This window comes from Rhinoderma darwinii, chromosome 4 (assembly GCF_050947455.1).
Source record: "Rhinoderma darwinii isolate aRhiDar2 chromosome 4, aRhiDar2.hap1, whole genome shotgun sequence".
Lineage (NCBI taxonomy): Eukaryota > Metazoa > Chordata > Amphibia > Anura > Rhinodermatidae > Rhinoderma > Rhinoderma darwinii.
In genome coordinates, this window is record NC_134690.1 from 20,695,772 (window position 1) to 20,722,445 (window position 26,674).

General features: G+C 43.4%; 1 protein-coding gene across 1 annotated transcript in view; it reads left to right on the top strand.

Annotated features, from left to right (window-relative positions):
* PKHD1 (PKHD1 ciliary IPT domain containing fibrocystin/polyductin) overlaps nt 1-26,674 on the top strand; it is a 515,144-nt gene that overhangs the window by 271,488 nt on the left and 216,982 nt on the right. The window contains exons 42-47 of the mRNA XM_075860893.1: nt 2,442-2,554; nt 4,435-4,534; nt 6,496-6,630; nt 18,544-18,679; nt 19,281-19,530; nt 22,567-22,744. Coding sequence (XP_075717008.1) covers nt 2,442-2,554; nt 4,435-4,534; nt 6,496-6,630; nt 18,544-18,679; nt 19,281-19,530; nt 22,567-22,744 — 912 coding nt within the window. The remainder of the gene's footprint in view (nt 1-2,441; nt 2,555-4,434; nt 4,535-6,495; nt 6,631-18,543; nt 18,680-19,280; nt 19,531-22,566; nt 22,745-26,674) is intronic.

Sequence of the window (26,674 nt, forward strand, 5' to 3'; positions counted from 1 at the left end):
AGCTGACATCGCTTTCTGCTATATTTATACAGTTTCTGCTATAATTATCTGGTGTTCATTTTTAGTAAATGCAAGAGTGAGTGGCGAGAGCGGTGAAAATGGCCCAAAAGTCTAAATTTTTATGACTTTTGGGCCATTTGCTACATTTCTACGCCAGAAAACTGTTGTTAAAATGTTTTAAGATATCCTATGTATACCCCAAAATGGTGTCATCCAAAAATTCTGCCTGTCCTGCACAACAAACCCAAAAGTTATGGCTTTCGGAATGCGCCAATGAAAAAACAAAGAAAAATTGCCGCGCCCTGAAGGTTAAAATGGACCGCGTCCTTAAAGTGGATCTGTCACCTCTCCTGTCTATTTTAGTAAATACTTGTATTCCCCATAAAATAACAATTCCGGAGCATCTTTTCTTATAACTCTACATTGTACCGTTCCTCTGTTATTTCTCCTAGAAATATAAGAATAAACTGACAACTGGGTGTTACCATTCCCCTTGTTGAAGGGGCGTGTCCCTACACAATCTCACTCTGTCAGCACTGATTGGACAATATCACTCTGTGTAGGGACACGCCCCCAACTGGTAACACCCAGTTGTCAATTAATTCATCATTTTCTAGGAGGAATAACAGAGGAACGGTACAACGTGGAGTTCAAAGAAAATATGTTCCAGAATTGTTATTTCATGGGGAATACAATTATTTACTAAAACACATGACCCTAAGCCAGCATTCCCCAACGGGATACAACAAGAGGATATAAGTGGCGCTCCGCTCCCCATAGACACGCATTGCCAGCTGTGACGAGTTTGTTCAGGTGAGATTTGATGCCGCTGTGGAGTTTTCCCCGGGCAGTAAAAGATTAGTAATTTTCACCTGAAATGTAAGCGGCATAAAGCTCTATAATTCATTGAAATCAGGAACTAAATTGATTTCTACACAAATTCTCTGCCTGCCTAAACCTCCATCACTATGAAGGTGTCCGCCTATGTGAATGAGCCCGTTTAATGACGGGACTCTCACAAAGTGCAGTCCTCAAGTAGAAGTGCAATTTGGAAAATGGCATAAGGTAATTTTGGGAAGTGCGTTCCTGCCTAAAGCATGAGCGTTGATGTGGAAACAGACCGTGTAAATGACAAAGTTTGGTGAACTCATCGACATGCCGAGCCGCCGTTATCTGCTAACCGAGGGCTATGCAGGTAATCAGCTGGAAAAAGCTTGCCGTGATTTAACCCTATGGGGGCCTGGCCCCTCGCTGGGGATATCCCTCATCCTTCAACTCGGCTTAACTATACCACCTTCCCTCCATATTCATCTGCATACTTATCTCCAGAGACAGTAACGGGAAGAAGTACAGGACAATTCCTTTAATCCGGCATCTGTGCGATTTAATGCATCAGGTATTTTGGACTATCAAGTGGTCATAGAAAAGTATATAAAACCCAGGATTCTGTATCTGAAATGTAAAATGCCACATGATCTAGCAGGCATAACTAGTGGCAGACCTGGGGACCTTTATTAGGCCCCCTGGCTGCCATAGAAGACACCGACACCCTGCAATCTTACGCAGGGTGCCGGTGGGGTGAGACAGGGAGTTCCCTCCCTCTCTCCAAATCCACTCAGATGCGGCGCTCTCTATTGAGATTGATACTAATATCGATCTCACACGTTCGAGCAGGGACGCCCCCAGCCCTCTGTTACCTCCGGTAGCTGAGAGCAGGGAGGTGAACGACTCCCTGCTCTGTTTATTAATTCTGATGCAGCGCCGTGAAAAGGCTTATGCATCAGAATAAAGCCCGTTAGTGGCCGCCGTAAAAACACCTATAGGCGGTCACTAACGGGTTAAAGGAATTTTACTTTAATTCTGTTGTACAATAATTTTGATTAATTAAACCCTACAACAACGTTTATATATATATATAAAAAAGGTAAATGCTATAAATACAAGTGATTGAGTTGTGTCCTTCTTCTGCTGGGTGACCACCTGTACGCCGCCATGGCAGTTCCCACAAGTGATGTCATCGGGCTGTCTCAGACTCCTGTATGGCCCAGTTATACAGCAATGTTTGAGGATATAATTTACTGAGTCTGGGGAGACCTGGGTGGCAACCTCTAGGGGAGCTATATTGGCTGCCATATTGTTAACCAGCTCTCCCAGAAACAGGTACTGTTATGGCGACATTTTTTACAGTTTGACGGAAGAGGGTCACTTTTTGGCAGTATACATAGGGTTAGCTGGGAACTGAACCTCTAATGCACCAAAAATGTATGCAGCAAAGATTGCTTGATTTTGCGTAATTTTGGAAGCAATTTGTTTTTTAAAGAGACAGTGTAAGAAAATATTCCTAGCATTGCTATTATAAATAACTGCGTGCATAACTCGTAAAAAGCTTATTTTTTTTTATGCTTTCTAATTTATTGATGTTTTTGTGGGATTCTTTTAAGGATAACACAGTGTGTAGCTCTGGATTGGGATATTTTTACCACCTCTCGCCAGAAGGACCCTCTCAAGCCCCTTTGGATACTTTTAGGAAGAACGTAGCTGTGTCATGTATGAGGTTAGTAACGTCAGAGAGTAAGAATCTAATGTAATGTATGGTATGGAGCACATTATACTGCGTTCTCTTCTATAAGCCCCTTGTGCAGAAAAAGTGACTGGACAAACCTCCAATTTAATTAATTGCTCTAATCCTCATGTAAAATTCAAAAAATGTATATAAACAATAACATATGACGTAAAATAAGTGAGAAATAGTTCAATACAGTGTCCCCAGAAATAGTGCCATAAAGTGTGCCCAGAAATAGGGCCATAAAGTGTCCCCTGAAATAGGGCCACAGTGTCTCCCAGAAATTGTGCTAATCACTGACCCCAGCATTAGTGCCATACAATACCCCTAGCAATAGTTCCACACAATAACCCTAGCAATAGTGCCACACAATAACCCTAGCAATAGTGCCATACAGTGCCCCCAACCAAAGTGCCATATTTTGCCCCCAGCAATAGTGACATACATTGTAGAAATAGGGCCAATCAGTGCCCTTACAATATTGTGCCATACAGTTCTCTTCCTGAAATAGTGTCATACAGTGCCCCCATCAATAGTGCCATACAGTGTCCCCAGAAATAGTGCCATACAGTGCCCCCCCCCCAAATAGTGCCAAACATTATATCCAGAAAAGTGCCATACAGTGACCCTAGAAATAGTGGCATACATGATTACCCCTAAAATAGTAGCATACATGACTACCCCTAAAATAGTCTTATACAATGCCCCCAGAAAGAGTGCCACATCATACCACCAACATAGCGGCCATTACTTACCTGTATTTGTTTCCATGTCAAGTTCAGGGTCCAGGTGCCACTACTACCTCTGCACCCCCTACAGTTACACCTCTAGGATCAAAATTATATACCACACTTTCTCTAGTAGGTTCAAGGAACCCCAGTCCAACACTTTATATTGTAGCCCTACAGGTACAACCCTAGGAACGTCAGAAACATGACAAGGTCAAGTGTTTGTTTGGCACCGGTGGGAAATTGCAACGGGCAAGGCACATGAGAGCCGTAGACCCTCATATTGATTATCTGGACAAGTCCACACTGCCTGCCCAGCTCCGAGAGTCAAGAGCGGAGGCTGGAAGAGGAGAAGGATTCTGACTGAGTTATAGGGAACCCTGTCTGTGGCAAATCTCACTTAGTGTGAAGTCATGCCCCAAAACTGCACCCACACTTACCATTCACACGGTTTTGTAAACTTTTTGTTCAGAATTTTCCCAACATTGTTTCAAAAACTACTACAAAACCAGAATGTATAAAACCACCCTGAACCTGGTATTTTTAGGTGGAAAAGGTGGCAACTGCCAACCCTATGTGGTATTCATTAAAGGGGCAATGCATGGGACTATTTTAGGGGTAGACATTGCTTGCCACTATCTTGGGAATAATCACTATGGCACAATTTCTGGGGGCAATGTATGGCACTATTTCTGCGGGCAATGTATGGCACTATTTCTGGGGGCAATATATGGCACAATTTCTGGGGGCAATGTGTGGCACTTCTTGGGGGGTCAGTGTATGCCACAATTTCTGGGGGCAATAGATGGCACTATTTCTGGGGGTAATTTATGGCACAATTCTGGGGGCACTGTTGGCACAATATCTGGGGGCAACTTTTGGCACAATTTCTGGGGGTACTGTTTGGCCCTATTTCTTCTTTATTTTACGTAAAACATTTTTAATTTTGCAATATCTCCATTATAGACGACCACGAGTTCGCCTTAAAAAAGCCAAGCAGAGCTGACAGAAAACCAACTAACACAGAGTTTCGCTCGTGCCGCTGCCACTCCGTACCAGCGATTTTGATCGTTGTGAACCCCGCCGATCAGACATTGGTGGCATATCCTCTCACAAAACCCTCTCGTCTGTTTCACCACACAGATCTGCTTTTCGCCTGCACCCGGAATATCAGCCGTCCAGCAATGACACCCTGACCACATTCCAAGACTTTACAGCCTGGAAGAGCCGAGGTGGAGCTCAGGTATTGTAAGATCAACCCCCCTGTCTCCAAATAGCTTGTAATTAGGCCATCCTTTAATGTGACTGCCTGGCACCGGCTCCGCAAAGCGCTAATGTTTACTACAAATCTCCAAATGTCTTTAACAAATTGGCAGATATAAAAAAGGAGAGAAGCAAGAGACGTTTCTTCGGGAAATCGCACGAAGAAATTAGGAAAATGGCATCTCTCCTAAATGGGGAAGATTAACATACTTTAGTGTAGCAAACAATCTGGTTAAATGCTTTTAATTCTCATTTCTAGCTACGCTTGCAGTTTAAACAAAGGAATGATTGGCTACAGTTCAGAACGGCATTAGGAAAGATTAGTAGTGGTTGAGGAAGATACTAAAATAACACAGTATGAAGAGCCTCTCCCGTACACTGTAGTGACAGATGCATGATGGGAATCAACGGTTTTTATTAATATCAATGTATTAGTCATATTGGTTTTATCATTTGTTTTTCCACATGCACTACTTTGCAGTCTCCTTTAGAGGGAGCAATAGTGAGGTTCATCCAGGAACTTCCTGTTCATGAATAGAATGCCAGTACTGCAGTGTAGACTGACACCCAGGCAGCCCAGCAGAAGAAAAACTGCAGAGAGAAGTGGATTGTTTTGCCATTTGGAGGTCTATGGTTATCACTCATATCGTATTCATATTACAATTCAGATTCAGATTTGCATATATCCTTCTGCCATTCTATTCATTGGCCATAGAAGTAGAATACTGCACTACTATTGGGCCTGGCAGGTTGGAAGTGGGAGGAGATAAAAAAAACAACATCTTTCTAATCCAGTGGCATAGAAGAGATCGGGGCCAATGTCAAAGATCAAAATGGGGCTCCAAGTATGGTACCAGGTATTGCTCCCCACAACAGAAGGGCCTGTTGTTAATTCTCCACACCTTATCCATGACTCTTGGGCACCAAACGAGTTTGTCTCAGCCCTGCTTGGGCTCATTTCCAACCTCATTTCCAAGATTCACTACATTTTCTCTGGAGAGGAAAGTCCTGGACACCCAGTAGCAAAGGCGGTGGGCCCCTCTCTCCAAGGGCCCCATAGCTGCACATGATCTGCCTGTATGATATCTACGCACTGGCCCCAAATGCTAATTAACAATTCTTAGATCAGCGATTGGGTGGTGCCCCTCATCTGTAGATTCCTTCCATGGCCTTGCACTGTGCACTGTATGGGACTAGTATTTAGACATTGTATGGCGGTATTATTTGGACACTGAATCCTAGTTTTATTTGGGCGCTGAATGGCAGTATTGCTTGGACAATATATGACAATGTTGTGGGGGCACTATATGGTAGTATTATTTGGATACTTTTTGTCGGTATTATGTAGACACTGTAAGGGCTACTATTTAGACATTCTATGGCGGTATTATCCGGACACTGAATCCAAGTTTTGTTTAGGCACTGAATGGCAACATTGCTTGGGCAATATATGACAATGTTGTGGAGGCACTATATGGACACTGAATGGCAGTTTAATTTGGACACTTAATGGCAGTATTGCTTAGGCAATAAATACCAATGTTATGAGGGCGCTATATGGTAGTATTATTTGGATACTGTATGGAGGTATTATTTAGGCATTGTTTTATAATATACACATCTTTTGAAATTATGAGAAAAACTGTTTCAATATATTGAGGGAGGGGCCCTACTTTAATTGTTATCCAGGGCCCCACTTTCTACAGAACGGGCCCTGAATGCTGCCCAGTAGCACTGCTGATCCTAGTTGGCCAGGGTGTTAGGGAGCAGTCAAAATGCAGCCAAGGGAAGGTGTTTGTAGGGGGTTATACTGGCAATATATGATACATGGGGGGGTGAATTTTACATCTATCTGCTCCAGCTAAGGACCCCATTTTAAGCTATAGAAGAGAGGGGGTTTCAGGGTCTCCTTTTGACTGCTGCTTTTTCTTCTGTCTTCAGATCACAAGATGCGGAGATGTAAACTTTAAAGACTTTAAGATCTTTTCTTGCGAAGTATTTGGAATTAATATCAGCGAAAGTGCCGGCAATGCTGAAGTTTCTGGTGGTTTATTGCTTGGCCATTTTGATGGCGAGGTAAGTAATGAAATTTAATCTTTTCCTTCGGAGTTAGCAGGCATAAATAACCTTTTGACAGCTCCTATATGGCCAGCCATTCTGATACGAGCTTGTCATACCGGGTCGGGGGAGGGGAAATTACCGAACTATAGCTTTAAGCTCTGGAAACAAATTTTATGAAGTAAGATTTCTGGTTTCCCTTTAACTCATGTCTCAATCCTTGAGCATGTTTAATAACGGCCAAAAAAATGGTATATTATGGGGCTCGACTAATAATAACACTGTGTTTTGTGTCCCGGAGCATATAGGTGATGGCTTGAACTATATTTCATTATTTCTCGCTCTCCGGGGATTAGTACAATATACAAAGTCTTAGGGATAAGCATAGTGAGCTGAATCCAATATGTACCTCTGTATTATGGCGTGTCTCTATATGGTAGGAAGTGCCGGTCCATTATAGTAACTTCATACTGGGGTTGTATCTTGGGGAAAGTTACTTCTTATAATTAGAATTGTTGTATATTATAAAGTTGGTTTAAAAAAGTTCAATAAAATGACATCCTCCCAGGACTATGGGCCAAGAAGACCATACGAGTAGTATAACGTCTCGAAGAATTGTCATAATGATTTGGTGCCCTTGTTCCTGGTATTGGTGTCCAGGGTTTTGGTGCCAGTCCCTTGTGTCCAGTTGTTTAGTGCCCCTCCACTTGGTTTCCAATGTTTTGTTGACCCAGACACAAGTGTCTATTTGCTTTATACCCAAATGCTTGTTATCAAGTACTTTAGTTACCTAATGTCTGGTTTCCAGAAATGTGGTGCCCCCGAACCCGGTACAAAGTGTTTTTGGTGTTCGTAGTCCTGGTGTCCTCTGGTATGTTTCCATAGTCACTGATGTTTGGTACCCCTGTTCCTGGTGTCTAGTGGTTTGTGTTTTTGTCCCTGATGTCTAGTGGTTTGTGCTTCTGTCCCTTGTATCTAGTGGTTTGTGTTTTTGTCCCTGATGTCTAGTGGTTTGTGTTTTTGTCCCTTGTGTCTAGTGGTTTGTTCTTCTGTCCCTAGTGTCTAGTGGTTTGTGCTTCTGTCCCTGGTTTCTAGTGGTTTGTGTTTTTGTCCCTGGTGTCTAGTGATTTCTGCTTCTGTCCCTGGTGTCTAGTGGTTTGTGCTTCTGTCCCTTGGGTCTAGTGGTTTGTGCTTCTGTCCCTGGTGTCCAGTGGTTTGTATTTTTGTCCCTTGTGTCCAGTGGTTTGTGCTTCTGTCCCTGGTGTCTAGTGGTTTGTGGTTCTGTCCCTGGTGTCTAGTGGTTTGTGCTTCTGTCCCTGATGTCTAGTGGTTTGTCTTTCTGTCCCTGGTGTCTAGTGGTTTGTGCTTCTGTCCCTGGTGTCTAGTGGTTTGTGCCTCTGTCCCTGATGTCTAGTGGTTTGTGTTTTTGTCCCTGGTGTCTAGTGGTTTGTGCTTCTGTCCCTGGTGTCTAGTGGTTTGTGCTTCTGTCCTTATGTCTAGTGGTTTGGTATGCCAGTCCTTGGTTTCCAGTGATTTGGCTTCCAGTAGTTTGGTGCCCTTTTCCCTGGTGTCCAGTAGTTTTGTGCCCGTTTCCCTGCTGTCCAGTGGTTGTGTGCTCATTCCCCTGGTGTCCAGTTATTTGGTTCCCCAATCTCTGATTTCCAGCAGTTTACTGACAGATTTTATGGTATCCAGCGGTTGGATAACGTAATCCTTATTGTCAAGTTATTTGTTATCCTTGTCCCCGTCGTCCCCTAGTCACATTCTTGTCTCCATAATCTTGTAATGGTCTTTTCTTCCTGTATCAATGAGAATCCACATGTGCTCACATGAAAACTCCTTGGGGTAGCTACCTTCTTCTCATACCACTACTTCCATCTATGATGATAAGGAAGGAATTGTGTCCAGTCCCTTCTTACTCAGTTGTCTTGTATATGAAAGCTGGTGACCCAGAAGAATTGTCTTGGTAGCCCAGTGATATAATGCCAGTACCTAGTGATTCTTTTAGGTTCATACCAATTGGCCCAGTGTCCTTTTTGTGGTCATCTAGTGGTAATTCCTTTTCTGTTCAAATAACACACAACCTATTATTTTGAAACTTTACTTACATACAATTCTTTCCGGCACTAATGGTGCACACGGCCACAGACAATAATTACACTTCTTACCAACCTTTGGGAGGCAAGATATTAGTTACGGCTCTGGCTGAGAAGATGGTTGGCTTGTGCTATATGACGGTAGACACAGGGTCAAGGGCACCCGTTCTTGATGCAAGGGCTATCTGCTCTGGTCCTGTTAGGTCTCAAGGAGGTGGCTGCTAACCGTTACTATAGACCTGGTAACCCTCAAGATAGTGGCTGCTCTGCAAAATGCTCTGCAAGCCTCAACATGGACCAACTCTAAACCCTCAGTCCTTCACTAATGCCGGCCACTGAATGGTACACCTCCGTGACGGTCTTGGGTAAGGTGTCTCACTTTCACACGCCTTTCACCGCTACCCACTTAGATATCTGTACTGTAGTGGTCTCACACACCCTCTCCTTACTCTTTAGGACCTGTCACCCCCCCCCCCCCAGCTCCAACAATAGATACTAACGAAATTACGGCCCTCACCAGTCCAACACAAGCTCCTCAATTCCAGCTCCTTCGTGTCGGTCTCTCGCCATTTTTGCAGCTTTTACCTCTTCCCCCCCCTACTTCAGCAACACCTCACTCTTGGCAACACAGACCTCAGGTTACGCCACTGAACTATGTTTAGCGGGCTCCCCCCTGTTTTATAGTCTAAGCACCGCGCCAGTCTTCAAGCAAGATCTGGCCTGTACCTCCCGGCGCCCTAAATTAAGATGTGAACAAGCCAAGCACCTTACTTTGCCTGAGAAAAACAGTTGATAAATGCATAAATGATAGACATAGCATATCACTAGGATGTTACTAAGGTTTGATCAGTTGGACTTCCACCACTGGGACCGCAACCATTGCCTAGAATAAAAGGGCCAAAGTGCTAGGTAAAGTTTAATATGTCGTCAATGTCTACCAACAGAATATTCCTTTAATGGCACATGACTGCATATTAAAAGAGGTGTCTTATCGGAAATAATGAATGTGCTGCTCCAGGCTACACTGATACACTGTGACAAACTGCAGCTGTGTGTGAAGGATTACATTAGGAGATGTTGCCAGTCTCTGGACGTAAACAAAAATATAGCCATTCACAGATAGAAAGCAGAGATCTTGGAAATGCATGGAAATGTGGAATATATTATACAACTGTAGAACTTTTCATTATACTGTGATTAACATAAAACTAAATAATCCCTTTAATTTCCCAGGTGGCTGGAATCCATGGCATCCCCATACTGTACATTACTTGGGTTTTGTGTTTGAAAGTGCAGTTAACCTGGTATGTCTTTTGGCAACTTAGTAGCGGCTGTGGAGTGTATGGTAAAGGGGCTTGGGCTGGCCCTATGCCACATTTGGCTGGAATTTAGTCCTTGAGGCCCCTGGGGCATTTGCCCCTACTATAATCCATATTTTCTTGGTTTATGTGTTTGAAAGTGCAACTTAGTACGACTGTTTTCTACACAGTAATGGCTGTGGAGTGGAAGGTGATGGGTCTCGTGCTGAGCCTCATGGGCCCTATGTCACATGTGGTTGAAATGGGGTCTTGAAGGCCCCTGGGTCATTTGCCACTATTATAATCCATATTTTCCTAGTTTGTGTTTAAGGCCTAGTTCACACAGAGTCTTTTGACAGGCAGAAAAAATGTGCATCAAAATTCCTTCAGGAATTTTTGAGCAGATTTTGAAATGCTATCGTTTTTGACGCTTTTTTTCCGGAGTTTTTTACCGCAGCTGTTAAATCGAATGCAAAACGACGCTCAAAACGAGCCCGCTAGTTTTCTTCCTCCCATTGATTGCGAGCGGCCAAAAGCCGTTTGGGAAAACATAACTCTGCCTCCCATTGAAATCAATGAGGGGCAATTTGGGCCGTTTTTTGGAGCTGATTCCGATGCGGTTTCCGTGTCAAAATCAGCGCCAAAAAATTAAGTGTGAACTGACCCTAAAAGTGCAACCTAGTACGACTGTTGACTGTGGAGTGGAAGGTGACTTGTCTTGTACTGGGCCTCATGGGCCCTATGCGGCTGGAATGGAGTCTTGTAGGCCCCTGGGGCATTTACCTCACGTATAATCCATACTCTCATGGTTTATGTGTTTGAAAGTCCATTTGATTAATCTAGTTCGACTGTTGGCTACACCGTAGTGACTACGAGGTGGAAAGTGATGGGTTTTGCGGTGGCCCTTATGTGGCATTATTGGGGTCTTGGAGGCCCCTTCTATCATCCATGCTCTCATGGTTTATGTGTTTGAATGTGCATCTGGTTAACCTAGCATGTATCTTGGATACTCAGTAGTGGCTGTGAAGTTAAAGGTGATGGGTCTTGTTCTTGCCCTCATGGGCCCCATGTCACATGTGGAATGATAGGAGTCTTGGAGGAACCTGGGGCATTTGGCCCTCCTATAATCCTGGCCTACAGTTGCGTACTATTCCTCTATACACTCATGATTTATACATGCGATGTACTTTAGCGAGCTGCCGTTACCCAGGTGTATTTTTAGTCTTCGTGAAGCTCGTTACCTGCTTTTCTAGGTCACTCTCTTTACTTCACTGAGGTTCCGTATTCATGAATTTTGCAAGAAGAGGCCCAGGGCTGGTTTTGCCATTGTTCAGCGAATGGTCGTGTTTAGCAGAGGAAAACCCAGAATAGACCTAAGCTGCGGATCCAGCAGTTAATATTCCTCTCGAATTTAGCAGCTCACTCTCGGAGCACGTCCCAGACCTCAGGGAAATGAGACATTTTGCTGCGAGTTTTGCCAGGGGTTCAATTATAATTGTTATTATCTTTGTTATCTCATAATAACATCCCCCGTGACATCATTTGCATCTTAATTTATGTAACGCGCCCATTAATAAGGATGTCTACTTTGCATCAATTAGGTAGCAGTGACATTCACGTTCCTGATTTCTTCCGCTGAGGTAACGCGACTTATTTTAAGATAAATATCTGGAATTAAAAAAAATATGTGCCCCCACCTATAATTGCTGCAGATTAAATTTGCTGAAATATGTCTGCAACAGATGACGAATATTATGTTCACCTTTTACTTTTTACAGTAAAATTCCCAAAAATTTGGCACCAATAGGATTTGACAGTTGGCGAATTATCAGAAGTTCCGTAATATCGGATGGTCATTGAATAATGTATCAAATCCAATAAATGTAGTTGTTTTTTTACCGGTTTTGTGAAATTCCAGGCTATACCGCCGTTCTGGTGTCAGGACAAGTGTAGGGTTATCATCACATCTCAAATATCAGTTGCCAGATTAAAGGAATGTCACTGTATTCAATAACATATAGAATATACACATCTGTACCCTCCAATTTTTGAATCCCTATTTTCAAGAAATTTTCATATCCGCTTGGGAACGCCCATAAATCCTGCCAGAAACTCCCGTTTTGGGGCACATTTGCATAAGTCTATTTGAGTTTTTTTTTTTTGAGGGGACAGTCCCATGAAAAACGGGGTGGTCGGCAGGGGTGTGTGTGTTTACAAGCAGGAAATTTGTTCGAAAAATTTCGGCAACTGTTCGATTTTTCTGAATGGGGTTCTGCAGAAATCTGTGCACCTCATTTACATGCGTGGAACAAGTTTTTAGTCACATAAATTTCTGCATAAATCTGCTGCGTGTGAACATAGTCTGACAACCAGAATGATGCTCTTTAGGGTATGTTCACACAGGGCGCATACGCTGCGTAAAAATGCACTGGACGCCGCAGGAAATTACAACCAAAAAACAGCACCAAATTGTGGTGCAGTTTTTTGGCTGGAGTGTCCGCTGAGGAAAATATCAGGTAAAAAAAAAAAAAGCTCACACTTACCCGTAGCCATGGCGAGGCGTCCCTCTGGCGTCCTATAGCCCGGCCTCCTGGGATGACGTTTCATCCCATGTGACTGCTGCAGCATGTGATTGGCTTCAGCAGTCACATGGAATGAAAAGTTATCCCTGGAGGCCGGGCTGGATGCAGGAGCAGAGAGATCAGGGTAAGTATGAAATATTATTTTTTTCTGAGATGCGATTATTGCGGCGCAATCGCAGCTTTTCCGCCGCAAAATCGCAACATCTGCTATTTGTTGTGGGTTTTACCTCCCCATTAAATTCGATGGGGAAAACCTGCAACAGAAAAGCAGCGATTACGCAACATAAATTGACATGCTGCGGATTAAAAAAACGCATTGCCGGTCAGTTTATGAACGTTTTTTCGGCTGATTTTTTATGCAGCGTGTGGATGAGATTTGATCAGATCTCATCCGCTCCTCTGCTACTGTTTTCTGCTGCGTATTTTCCGCAATGAAATCTGTTGCGGGAAGTCTGCAGTATTTATGCTACGTGTGAACTCGGCCTTATAAGGGAACAATTTGATTCCATCTCTGCTGCTCTCCACTTATATAGGATTCACTGCCTCTTAAAAAGGAAGAGATCAGTAATAGATGTATTTTAGATAATTGCTCACAATGGAATTACCTGACCAAATAAATTGGCCCAAAAAATTGAGCTTCACTTTAACTTCGGAATAAAATGGACTCATACCTGTTGGTGCAAAGATAATTACTGTGTGCCCGCCATTTAAACCCTTCTGTGCCACTGTCTATGCTGGCCGCAGCACAGAAGGGAGGAGACACTGGGCGGATAGTGCAGATAGACCAGGGTCCATTGAAGGATCCTAGGGGTGTCCTATGGTATTGCCAGTTTCTAGGGCATATTATAGAGGCCATAGCAACTACTTGTGTAACTGTACATGGTTATATACCGGCATAGACACTGTTCAGCCATAACATTATAACCACTGACGGGTGAAGTGAATAACATTGATGATCTGGTTACAATGGCGCCTGCCAGGGTGGGGGGGGGGGGGATATATGAGGCAGCAAGTGATCAGTCAGTTCTTGAAGTTGATGTTGGAAGCAGAAAAATAGAGCAGTGTAAGGATCCGAGCGGCTGTGAAAGGGCCAAGTTGTGATCACTGGACGACTGGGTCCGAACATCTCCAACATGGTCTTGTGGGGTGTTCCCGGTCTTGTGGGGTGTTCTCGGTGTTGTGGGGTGTTCCCGGTCTTGTAGGGTGTTCCGGGTCTTGTGGGGTGTTCCGGGTCTTGTGGGGTGTTCCGGGTCTTGTGGGGTGTTCCCAGTCTTGTAGGGTGTTCCGGGTCTTGTGGGGGGTTCCCAGTCTTGTAGGGTGTTCCGGGTCTTGTGGGGTGTTCCGGGTCTTGTGGGGTGTTCCCGGTCTTGTAGGGTGTTCCCGGTCTTGTGAGGTGTTCCCGGTCTTGTGGGGTGTTCCCGGTCTTGTGGGGTGTTCCCGGTCTTGTGGGGTGTTCTCGGTGTTGTGGGGTGTTCTCGGTGTTGTGGGGTGTTCCCGGTCTTGTAGGGTGTTCCGGGTCTTGTGGGGTGTTCCCGGTCTTGTAGGGTGTTCCCGGAATGTAGTGGTTATTACCTATCAAAGTTTCTCCACGGAAGGACAACCGGTGACCGGCGACAGGGTCATGAGCGCACAAGACTCATTGATGCACGCGGGGAAGGAAGGGTAGTCTGTCTGGTCCAATCCGACGGAAGATATACAGATGCAGCCGACTTTATCTTGGCTTTTAATGCATTAATTACACAGCAGCCAGAAACGTTAACTAGATTTTCAATGTATTTTGTTGTGAGATATCACACTGCAGCAAGTTATAGGGCAAAAAAAGGATTTGCTACATCTGTACAGTAGCAGAAATTAATGAAAAATGTACTGTTGGCTACGATGGAAAGGTGTAAGATCACGCAGAGTATCGCAGCTTGCTGTGTATAGGGCTGTGTAGCTGCAGACCGGTCAGAGTGCCCATGCTGACCCCTGTCCACCGTCAAAAGCTCCTACATTAGGCACGTGAGCAGTAGAACTCTATCATCATGTGGACGGCCGGGTGCGTGTGCGTCACTTACCTGGGGAGGAGATGGCACCAGGATGCATTATGGGAAGAAGACAAGCTGGCGGGGGCAGTGTGGTGATCTGGACGATGTTCTACTGGGAAACCTTGTGTCCTGGCATTTATGTGGATGTGACACGTACCACCGACCTAAACATTGCTGCAGACCAAGTACACCCCTTCGAGGTAACTCTATTCCCTAATAGCCGTGCCCTCTTCAGAAGGATAAAGCAACCGCCACACTGCAGACATTGTTCAGGAATGATCTGAGGAACATGAGAAAGGTTTCAAGTTGTTGACTTGTTTCCAATTTCCCCAGATCTCGATCCGATCGATCATCTGTGGGATGTGCTGGAAAATCTAGTCCAATCCATGGAGGCCGCACCGCACAACTTACAGGACTAAAGGATCTGCCGCTGACGTCTTGTCCCAGACACCACAGGGACCATCAGAGGTCTTGTGGAGTCCAGGCCTCGATGGGTCCGAGGTGTTTTAGTGGCCGGAGAGGGGCCTATAAAATATTAGGCGGGTGGTTTTAATATTATGACTGAATTGTGTATGTAAATTCTGAAATATTAAATATTAAAAAGTTTCAAATAAAAATAGATCAGTACAGATAATTCCTATATGGACTAATTCTACTTACCCCAAACCTACTATCCCTACTGTCTCTAAGGCCTTATTCTAATGAACGTTGAATACGGATGTAGCCATCTTTATCTTGACTCTGATAACTTGCTGCAGCGTGATATCACACAAAAAGCCATTGAAAAAGTCATTGAAAGAGTCAAGATAAAGGATCTTTCCACTGTATAGTTAATGCGTTAAAAGTCAAGATAAAGACGGCTACATCTGTATGCAATTCATCGGGGCCATTCAGACGTGCAGTTTTTTTCACGCAGCTTGTTTCTGTTGCGTGAAACCCACTGCATGTCCTATTCTTGTGCGTCTTTTGCGGATCTCGCACCCATTGAAGTTAATGGGTGCGTAAAAAAACACGGACAGCGCACGGACGCACATCCGTGTGCTGTCCGTGATTCATGCACCAGTCCCTTGAAATGCAGAGAAAAAATAAATGAAGAAAGAAATGTGCACCAACACTGACATCAACAACTGATGAGACACGGAACAAACAATGATGCCACACGGAAACTGGCTTCATGCCCACTTCAGTCTTTTCCTTCAGGGTGCTATCCGTTTTTGTCACTGATAACACCCTGAACCCATTCATTTCAATGGGCCCATGCACACTTCAGTTATTTAAATGGATCCGTTGTTCCGTTCTGTCAAAAGTAGAGCATGTCCCACTTTGGTCAGTGATTCGGTGACCGTGTGGCCCATAGAAGTCAATGGGTCAGTCAAAAAAACATCAGTTGTTGATGTCCGTGTTGGTGCACATTTCTTTATTTTTTATTTTTTTAATCTGCATTTCAAGGATCTAGTGCGCGAATCACAGTCAGCACATGGATGTGCGTTCATGTGCTGCTGTGATTTTCACGCACCCATTGACTTCCATGGGTGTGTGATGTGCAAAAAACGCACAAGAATAGGACATGCAGTGAGTTTCACACAACGGAAACAAGCTGCGTGATAAACACTGCACGTCTGAATGGCCCCATTGCATTGCATAGGTCCGTGTGACATACAATGAGATGTCTCCCCCTGGCGCTTTTCCTCTCTTCTCGCAGCATTCTGCATCTACATCCCCCTCCTCCCCCTCCGTACTGTCTACTATTTACTGTATTACGCTGCATTGATCTGTGGGGATTGAGGCGGTATCTACAATTTTACAGAGAGACGTCAGGCAGGGAAAGAGGACCCACAGTTTGTTGGAAGGTGGGGTATAAATTATCTCTCATTGTATGTATCAGTGTATCTCTTTCATCTGATTGGCTGGATCACCTTACACTAGTTGCAGGGACGAAACAGCTGAGGGCCCCTGTGCAAGAGCAATGTGTGGGCCCTTTTTATGCCAGTATGCCCGCAACATACATCTTCTCTTTCTTTAAAAGAATGAGGATTGAAAAATATAATCTATCATTGTTATCTCTCATGTAAATGGACGGCTGGCGGCCTGAGGATAGTGAAGGGGCCAATAATAATATACCTGGTAATCTAGATCAGTGAAGGGATTTATGGTAAAATATCCTGGTGGTCTAGAGCAGTAAAGGGATTGATGGTAACATCCCTAGTGGTCCAGAGCAGTACTGGAATTATTGCTAACATTCCTGGCGATATATAGCAGTAAAGGGATTGATGATAACATCCCTGGTAGTCTAGTGCAGTAAAGGGATTGATGGTCACAGCCCTTGTGGACTAGAGCAGTACAGGGATTGATGGTAACATTCCTGGTGGTCCAGAGCAGTACAGGAATTATTGCTAACATTCCTGGCGATATACAGCAGTAAAGTGATTTATGGTTACATCCCTGGTGGTATAGAGCAGTAAAGTGATTGATGGTAACATCCGTGGTGGTCTGGAGCAGTAAAGGGATTAATTGTAGCATCCTTGGTGGACTAGAGTAGTAAAGGGAATAATGATAACATCCTTGGTGGATTGGGGTAGAGAAGAGTTTCATTATAACATCCCAGGTGGTCTAGAGCAGTAAAGGGATTCATTGTATCATCCCGGGGGGTCTAGGGTAGTCTCTAGGGTAGTGTAGTGAAGGGTTTCATTGTAACATCCCTGGTGGTCTAGAGCAGTAAAGGGATTCATTGTATCATCCCTGGTGGTCTAGGGTAGTGAAAGGTTTCACTATAACATCCCTGGTAGTCTAGGGCAGTGTAGTAAAGTGGTTAACTTCCAGCAGCACCTGTATTGAAGAGTGTATTGAAAGAATCTCTCTCTTTCTACTATAGAGGCTCTATAATGAACTTATGAGTATGACGCAGTCCGTGTAATGTGTCACAGACCCATGGAGAGTGTGAGCAGGTGGAGGTGGTGGGGGCACTTGTTTTAAAAACTCCTATAGGCAGAGTGGGCCCCTCACACTTAGGGCCCTTGTGCAAGTGAAGAACACAACACATGCAATATGGCCGTCCTGCCCAACATGCTTCATGGCTTCTTCCCAGCACAGGGGTCATGGAACAGGACAGGTTATCCCCTTGACCAGTCAGCCACTGTTTCACTAAGTTATTGCCCCCAACTGGGGCTTTGGGGACTATTCAGTATTTGTTATTGTACCCACGAGTTTATTGTTATAGAGGAAACTTCCAGATGTCCTATTTTAAAGATCTGTCTCGTGCACCTGGACCTGTTATTTCCAGATTAGCATTCTTCATTTGTTTAGTTGACAGCTGTGACCAATACATTGACATGATGAGAGGTTACTGCAGATGTAGCAGAGCTGAGTTTGTCATGGTGATATAACGATGTGCAATCTGTGGTTTTCTATATAAGACTACTGATAAACCCACTGTTATTAGCCTCAGGTATTCATCAATGGAAGTTACAGATATGAGCAGCAAATAATGGAGGCCCTATAGTAAAACTCAGAATGGGCCCCACTCCCCACTGAGATTCCTACTAAATGTACTATACCTTTATTAAACTTAGTGTTCACTATTCCATTTTACTTCCAAAATTCAGTGCTGATTACTTCCATTATATATTTGTATAGTGGATGAAGACCTATTTTTCTAATTTAATAAATAACTTGAAAAATTCAGAGTACATGCGGCCACCACCAGAGGGAGCTATCTGCAGATAGATTTATATAGCTAGTATTAAACCAAAAGTGAGCGTTCTAAGTCTGTATGCAGTGAGCTACCCTAGTGGCAGCTACAGGTAGCAGTTTTACCGCAAGCAGGGAAAGCTGCTCATTTTTGGCCCCACTCCCACCATGGGCCCCTTAGCGGTCGCGTTGAAACTTGATGCAGTGGCTTGATAAAGTTTTGTGCATTTTTAACTCACAGGTAAGCAGCTGTATGACATCCGGTATAGTTACCCCAAAGAGATTCCAGGCGATAATCACCAACACAACATTTATCAATTTTGACTGCCAGGAATGTAGCGCCATCAGAACCTGCGCAGACTGCGCTATGGGTCAAGGTAAGTAAACATGGGGGTTCCACTTACTTAAAAGTTGTTTTCCGGCAAAGTTATTCCTAGCATAGACCAATAATATCTGATCAGTTGGGGTCCGACTCCTGGTGCCCCACCAGTGCTGCTTCCCCTTCATCGTTTACCCAGTCACAGCGCCATACATTTAGTTGAGGTTGTGCTAGGTACTGCATCTCACAACAGCTCAGTTCCATACAATTAAATGGGATTCAATTGGTCTATGCATTTCACAGATTAAGGCCGAATTCAGGCGACCATAGTACACATTCGTGTGATGGCTGTTAAAACAACGGCCGTCACATGGATGCATGCATTTCAATGGGGCCGTTCACATGGCCGTTGTTTCAAAGAACTGTCTATAGGGTCCGTTAAAAAATAGAACGTGTCCTATTTTCTTCCGTTTTCACGGATCCCTCGATAGACTCAAGTCTATAAGGGATCTGTGAAAACGGGACCCGCATGTGTGCAGCTCGGACGTGAAAAACATCTGTTTTTCATGTCCAAGTTTGCACTCGTTCGTGTGAATCTGGCCTTAAGGGCATGCTATTTTTTCTTATTAAGACATATAGACATATTTCTTTTATTCCAGGTGGCTTCACAATAAAAACTCAAAAGCTGAAGTTTCTAAATTCGTCCAGGAAGATCTTTTTCCCGTATCCTCACTGCTCCCTGATCAAAGACATTGACGGATCGGTCTCACGGTTGATAGGGAGCCATCTGCTGGCCGACACTGGTATACTCCCGGAGTCCTCCTGCTGGGCAGTGGATTATATTAGCGGTGGCGCGTCCGGACGGGTGTGTGGAGCAGACATTACATTTCACCGCATGTCCATTGCCCTGTAAGTAGTGACAGAAATCCCAGCATCACATAAACATGGAGGCTGATTTTATGGCGCTGCTAATACTTCAAAGTCCTTGAGAAACAGGAAAAGTGTGCGACAGGAGGTCAAAGCTTCCAGACTAACTTCTCGAAGTCACCTCGCAAAAGTCAACTTGTAAAAATCACCTTACCTCCCAGTAAATGCGTCTGCGGCCGGAGAGACCGGGATTATTCTATACCAGTTATTTCCACCATTACTGCATAATAAAACAAAACATCAGGCCATATATAATCCATGAATACCGGCATACATGCGTAAAATAAATATAGAACCGGTGAGCGGCGGCTGAAAATCACGCAAATAAACACGAAGCAGGATTGCAATTAAAACAAATCATATGTAATCCTAGACTGCACTACAAATTGCTGCTTTAATTCTAAATCCCAAAACCAAATCCCATTAATCCCACACTTCAAAGTCAGGTATAAATGTAAATACAGTGTGTTTGCTCTATGCTTGCCTTAATAACATGCCGATCGTGGTGTGGCCGCGGCCTGCACGTATAAGCGGGAGCCATATTGTGAGTTCAGCTATTTTGTTGAAGATGAGCATAGCTCAAGGACATCAAAAGAAGAAAAGGGGCCCCATAGCAAAATAAAAAAAAAAAGGACCCTCTACTTGAACCTAGGATATTGGGACTGGAGGTAACTGGATTTGTTTGGCAAATTGTATTTACCCCTTGTCGGACCCTTTGCCAGTTCTCCTCTTCCCATTGCAATGTGTGTGATCCAGCAGTTGACACCGCCCATGAGGAACTGGGAACGAGTTTAGTGCTTCCTACAGGCCTATAGAAGCCTCAGGGGCCATAATGAAGTAAAAAATAAGCTGGCCCGTGACTTAAATAATGTACCCGAGGAAAAACTGGATCTAGAACTTTATTGATTATTTCCTTTCTAATATATCACTGCATTATCTAAACTTCCCAATAATATCTGTTCCACATAATCATGAACACATCTATTTTTTTACCCCTTGCCGCCAAAGCCATATTTTTTTTCATTTTTGTTTTTTTCCTCCCATTTTTGTATTTTTCCATAGATCTAGCCATATGAGGGCTGTTTTTGTGCAGGACAATTTGTAGTTTTTTAATGCACCATATAATGTACTGGGAAACTGCAAAAATTTATTTGTGGGGTAGAATAGGAACAAAATAGTGATTCCTCCATTGTTTTTTGGGTTTTATTTTTGCGCCTTTCACCGTGCGGTAAAAACAACATGTTAACCTTATTATGTGGGTCAATACGATTACAACTATACAAAATGTACGTTGTTTTTTTAAGAAAAAATACTATGTGTTAAAAAAATAGTTTAGTGTAGCCATATTCTGAGAGCCATAACTGTTTTGTTTTTTCTGCATATGGACTTGATTTTTGCGACATCAAAGTGGTTAAACCGCCTGATCCTGGCTGTTACAGTAAAGTGTTGGCTGTAACATACAGCTGACACCCACTGAGTATGATGCAGACTCAACCCGTGAGCCTGCCCGATGCTCCCCCTTCACTACCATGATGTACAGTCACGTCATATTTCGTTATGGGGTTCAATTCCAAGCTTGTGCTATGTACATAAAAAAGTGTGAGAGAACTCACAAAAAGTGTGCACAATATATACTCTACCCTATCAAATAAAAAAGAGAGACACTCAAACAGGGCCATATTATAGGGAGGGCACAAGGGGCACGTGTCCTGGTGCCTCCAATACCTTAGGGATCTAGGGGGCCTCCACAACCCACCATCCCTGGTGGCCATTTGGTGATCCTATTAAGCGAAGAAGAGGTAGAGGTGGCCTTGCTTGCTTGTGGCTCTAGTCTAAGCAGTTCGCTGGGTCAGCTGTCTCCATAGACTTCAGTGGAGAGTGCTGCGTGAATGCACAGCCCCCTCCACTATTTGTGACTGTGACAGTAAGGACAAGGTCCCAGAGGTAGGATTGGTTCCCCCCACCAAATATCCTGCCATGGAGCTTCCACCAACCTTAAAAAGTAGCTAAACTTTCAGAAAACTTCTGGCGTGTCATAGTGGAGATCCAAGCACTGAGACCCCCACTGATGGCTAAAACTAAGCTGCAGAAGCCCTCCGGTGACAGCTGAGCCGCTTAGTTTCTGATTGGCTTTTCTCGGTAAGCCGATGTAACAACGTATGGACTCAATAGAAAGTCTATGGGCTCGTACACCGTTACATCGGCTTTTCGAAAAAAGCCGAACAGAAACCAAGCGGCTCAGTGCTCAACCGAGCACTTCTGACACTTCGCTTTAGCGATCGGTGGGGGTCTCAATGCTCGGACGCCCACTGATCAAAACTTTTGACATGTCACTATGACATGTCAGAAGTTTTCTGAAAATTTAGTCACCGTCAAATCCTGTCCCCAATATTCCCTAACCCTCTAAGCCAGAGAGCCTATAAAGGTCAGTGAGGCATTTTGTACTTTGGCTTCCTCCTAGGCTCCCACCCATGGCTGCACCAGGGCTCGGGACTAAATTGCCCTCTGATGCAGAGGGTGGGGAACCCCATGTTTACACCCCCCCCCCCATCATCATGTGCATGCAAATCAAAACAAACACGTACAGTAAATACATAGTGAGAAGCAAAGATAACTTAGCCCACTTCCGAAAAATATAATTGATTATGCAAGCACAGAAGCAGCGCCCGTGCCAACACCAGCGAGAAAGCGGCCATGATTGACAGCTTCCCCGCCTGTACTAATGGCTGGGATCGAGAAAAAACTCCCATTTTAGTCATTTAAACCCCCTAACCCCACGATCAATGTTGTTATTCCTTGTGGATTAAGGGGTTTTACAGGTTTACAAACACATTGCTGTTTTCTTCCAGAAGCGCCACACCTGTCCATAGGTTGTTTATGATTCTCAACTCCATTGATGTAAATAGGACTGAGCTGCAATACCACACACAACCTGTGGATAGGTGTGGCACTGTTCTTGGGGAAAAAGGAGCCATGTTTTTCTAATGCTTAACCAATCTTTCTGTTAATCTGTTTTAGAGAACGAGCCCCTAGTATCATCTATAACATCACCATCAGAAACAGCAGGAATCAGACGAGCACTGTGAACTATGTCCCCAACACTTTATCTAACCTGTACGGCTGGCAGGCCCTGCTGCTCGATAAAGACACATTCACCATTATATTTCATGTTCCTATTATTGGAACCACATTACAGGTAAGTGAATAAGCACTTTGTTTATATATTAAATTAATCTATAAAAAGTGGAGTCACTCTGCAAATATCTTACATTACTTATTATGTACTGATCCTGAATTACATCCTGTATTATACTCCAGAGCTGCACTCACTATTCTGCTGGTGGAGTCACTGTGTACATACATGACATTACTTATCCTGTACTGATCCTGAGTTACATCCTGTATTATACTCCAGAGCTGCACTCACTATTCTGCTGGTGGAGTCACTGTGTACATACATGACATTACTTATCCTGTACTGATCCTGAGTTACATCCTGTATTATACTCCAGAGCTGCACTCACTATTCTGCTGGTGGAGTCACTGTGTACATACATTACATTACTTATTCTGTACTGATCCTGAGTTACATCCTGTATTATACTCCAGAGCTGCACTCACTATTCTGCTGGTGATGTCACTGTGTACATACATTACATTACTTATCCTGTACTGATCCTGGGTTACATCCTGTATTATACTCCAGAGCTGCACTCACTATTCTGCTGGTGGAGTCACTGTGTACATACATTACATTACTTATCCTGTACTGATCCTGAGTTACATCCTGTATTATACTCCAGAGCTGCACTCACTATTCTGCTGGTGGAGTCACTGTGTACATACATTACATTACTTATCCTGTACTGATCCTAAGTTACATCCTGTATTATACTCCAGAGCTGCACTCACTATTCTGCTGGTGGAGTCACTGTGTACATACATTGCATTACTTATCCTGTACTGATCCGGAGTTACATCCTGTATTATACTCCAGAGCTGCACTCACTATTCTGCTGGGGGAGTCACTATGTACATACATTACATTACTTATCCTGTACTGATTCTGAGTTACATCCTGTATTATACCTCAGAGCTGCGCTCACTATTCTGCTGGTGGAGTCACTGTGTACATACATTACATTACTTATCCTGTACTGATCCTGAGTTACATCCTGTATTATACTCCAGAGCTGCACTCACTATTCTGCTGGTGGAGTCACTGTGTACATACATTACATTACTTATCCTGTACTGATCCCGAGTTACATCCTGTATTATACTCCAGAGCTGCACTCACTATTCTGCTGGTGGAGTCACTGTGTACATTACATTACTTATCCTGTACTGATCCTGAGTTACATCCTGTATTATACTCCAGAGCTGCACTCACTATTCTGCTGGTGGAGTCACTGTGTACATACATTACATTACTTATCCTGTACTGATCCTAAGTTACATCCTGTATTATACTCCAGAGCTGCACTCACTATTCTGCTGGTGGAGTCACTGTGTACATTACATTACTTATCCTGTACTGATCCTGAGTTACATCCTGCATTATACTCCAGAGCTGCTGCTTAGAATACGTCAACAAGCTTGTCGACAGATACAACCATCAAAGTTAAGCTGAGCTCCTATAATGTAAGGAGCAGTTAGTATTTCCAATTTTCGTTTATTGTACAGTGCATGGTGTAAAGACCCTACTTTCCTTAATGCGCATCACCAGAACACACACTCTATGCAAACACTGAACAAGCAGGAAATCATTGGAGAGTTCAGCTCTGAAGCCCGCAAAATTGTGAATGCAGCTAGGGAACATAAAACAGATTGTAGCTATGGATCAGTACATGATAAGTAAATGTATGTAAAAATAATCACGTTATGCATGATAAAATACAGGGAGAGAAACAAAAATGCTTCCATCCCTTAAAGGAGTATTCCCATCTTAGACACATATCGCTGTTTACGTAACCCCCATAGAAGAATGGAGAAAACTGCAGACATGCGCTGCCACCGCTTCATTCTTTTTCTGACTTGAAGCAGCGGTTACCTCACTAGAGGAGACAGAGTTCTGGGGACCCCCATTTTTCGCATAGGCTAATATGCCATAAATGTTTGAGATGGGAATAAGGGTATGTTCACACAGCTTATTTTTGGCCGTTAATTGGGCCGAAAAATGGCTGAAAAATCGGAAGCAGAACGCCTGCAAACATCTGCCCATTGATTTTCAATGGGAAAACGACGCTCTGTTCCGACAGGCCGTTTTTTTACGTGGCCGTTTTGAAAAAGGTTGACGCAAAAAAACGGCCGAGAAAAAGAAGTGCATGTCACTTCTTGGGCTGTTTTTGGTGCCGTTTTTCATGGACTCCATAGAAAAACAGCTCCAAAAACGGCCGTAAAAAAACGCAGCGAAAAACGCGAGTGTCTTAAAAAACATCGGAAAATGAGGTGCTGTTTTCCCCTGAAAACAGCTCCATATTTTCAAACGTTTTTTTATTTTGCGTGTGCACATACCCTAACCCTGAATTGAGGTTGTCTGGTTTAGGAAACCTATTTTCAAATACTGTAATAAGGGGTTTCTGAGGTAAGAAAGGGGTTCCCCCATTCCGCACTCAGAGTGGCGAGTGACTACAAAGAGTATCTCTTGCTCTGGAGGACCCAGCATTTTTGTGCATTTCATGAACAGCCTGTTGATTTCAATGTGAATTGTGAAGTTCTAAATTTTTCCTGTGGTGGCGCTGCAGGGAAACCCAAACACTTGCTGCCTGGTTCCCCCATAGATTACAGCTGATTACTGGGGGTGCCAGCAGTGGGATCTCTTCTAACAAAAAGGGATCATTAAAAGTTTACAAATCCTTTAAGGCCATAGTTGTCTGTGCCCCTAAGGGGTTAAAACAAAGTTGTGATGGAAAACTTTAAATAACTTCAACTATCTCATATTCCGCAATGACCCGTCTTTCAGCATTTTATGATTAATTCTAAATCCCTCTGTCAAAGAGATGAAAGGAATGGAATTGTTTCTCCTCTAGTTATGGGTAATGTAATAATATTAGACCCGTCTGACCTATTTGGTAATATATTATATACAGTCAATTGTGTAAGGGTCAATAGGGGTCACATTGTTAGGGGCTCTACGCTGCTCTGACGTGTATACAGTTATACAATTTAGGCAGGGATCACAAAATGTAAGTATCCTTTTGGCGTTTTTCCACCCATAGACATCAATATTACCAAAAACACATCCATATATCCAAACATCTCTGTTCGTTTTTTTTAGTTTTACTCTTTATAGTCAAGAAAATCACTGGAAACCATCAACAAGCTGCTGTTGACAGATCTGTTATTCTTATTTGTCTTTCTAGTAAGTATTTTGAGTGCATAATTGTTGTTCCGGTGTAAATGGGATGGGAGTCTGATCAACTCATTAACACCCTAATACCTCCTGCAAGTTGGTTTATTAACACATGGGTTAATGATGATCAGATATTCACGTGTTTATGAGCCGTGTTGTCCTCCGGGGTATTTTCACAAACCTTAGTGAGAATAAAGAAAGAGCCATTATAAGATCTGTCAGCAGAAACATCAACAATTCTGCTTGCTGATTGTTTCCACTGGGTTTATGTGTACTGTACAGAAGTGTGTCTTGTGTGTGTGTGTGTGTGTGTGTGTGTGTGTGTGTGTATATCAATATACACACAAAAAGGGAAGACTGGATGGACTTGTAGGTTCTTTCCTGCCATCAAATCCTATTTTTCTATTTCCCTCCTCCCTCCACATAACTACAGATTACTTGAATTGCCACCATATTTTATAATACTTATATAAAATTCCATTAATTAAACACCAAAAGGTCCTTAAAGGTACTAGAAATACCAAATACTCTAGATTATCAGATGATCATATAAAAGTCCAATGAGGTGAAAACATCTAATTTTTTGCCAAACTTCAGAGCATTGTTTGACACATTCTAGACCAGAGCCAGTGGTAAGTATGCCCCAGCGTTGGAAAACTTAAATAAAAAGAAAACTGCAATACCACATTTGACCACTAGATGACACAATGCTCTTCCATTTGGTTGTGTTTCTTTTGTGTGCTATAGTTTGTAGACTAGGCTGTGGCATGA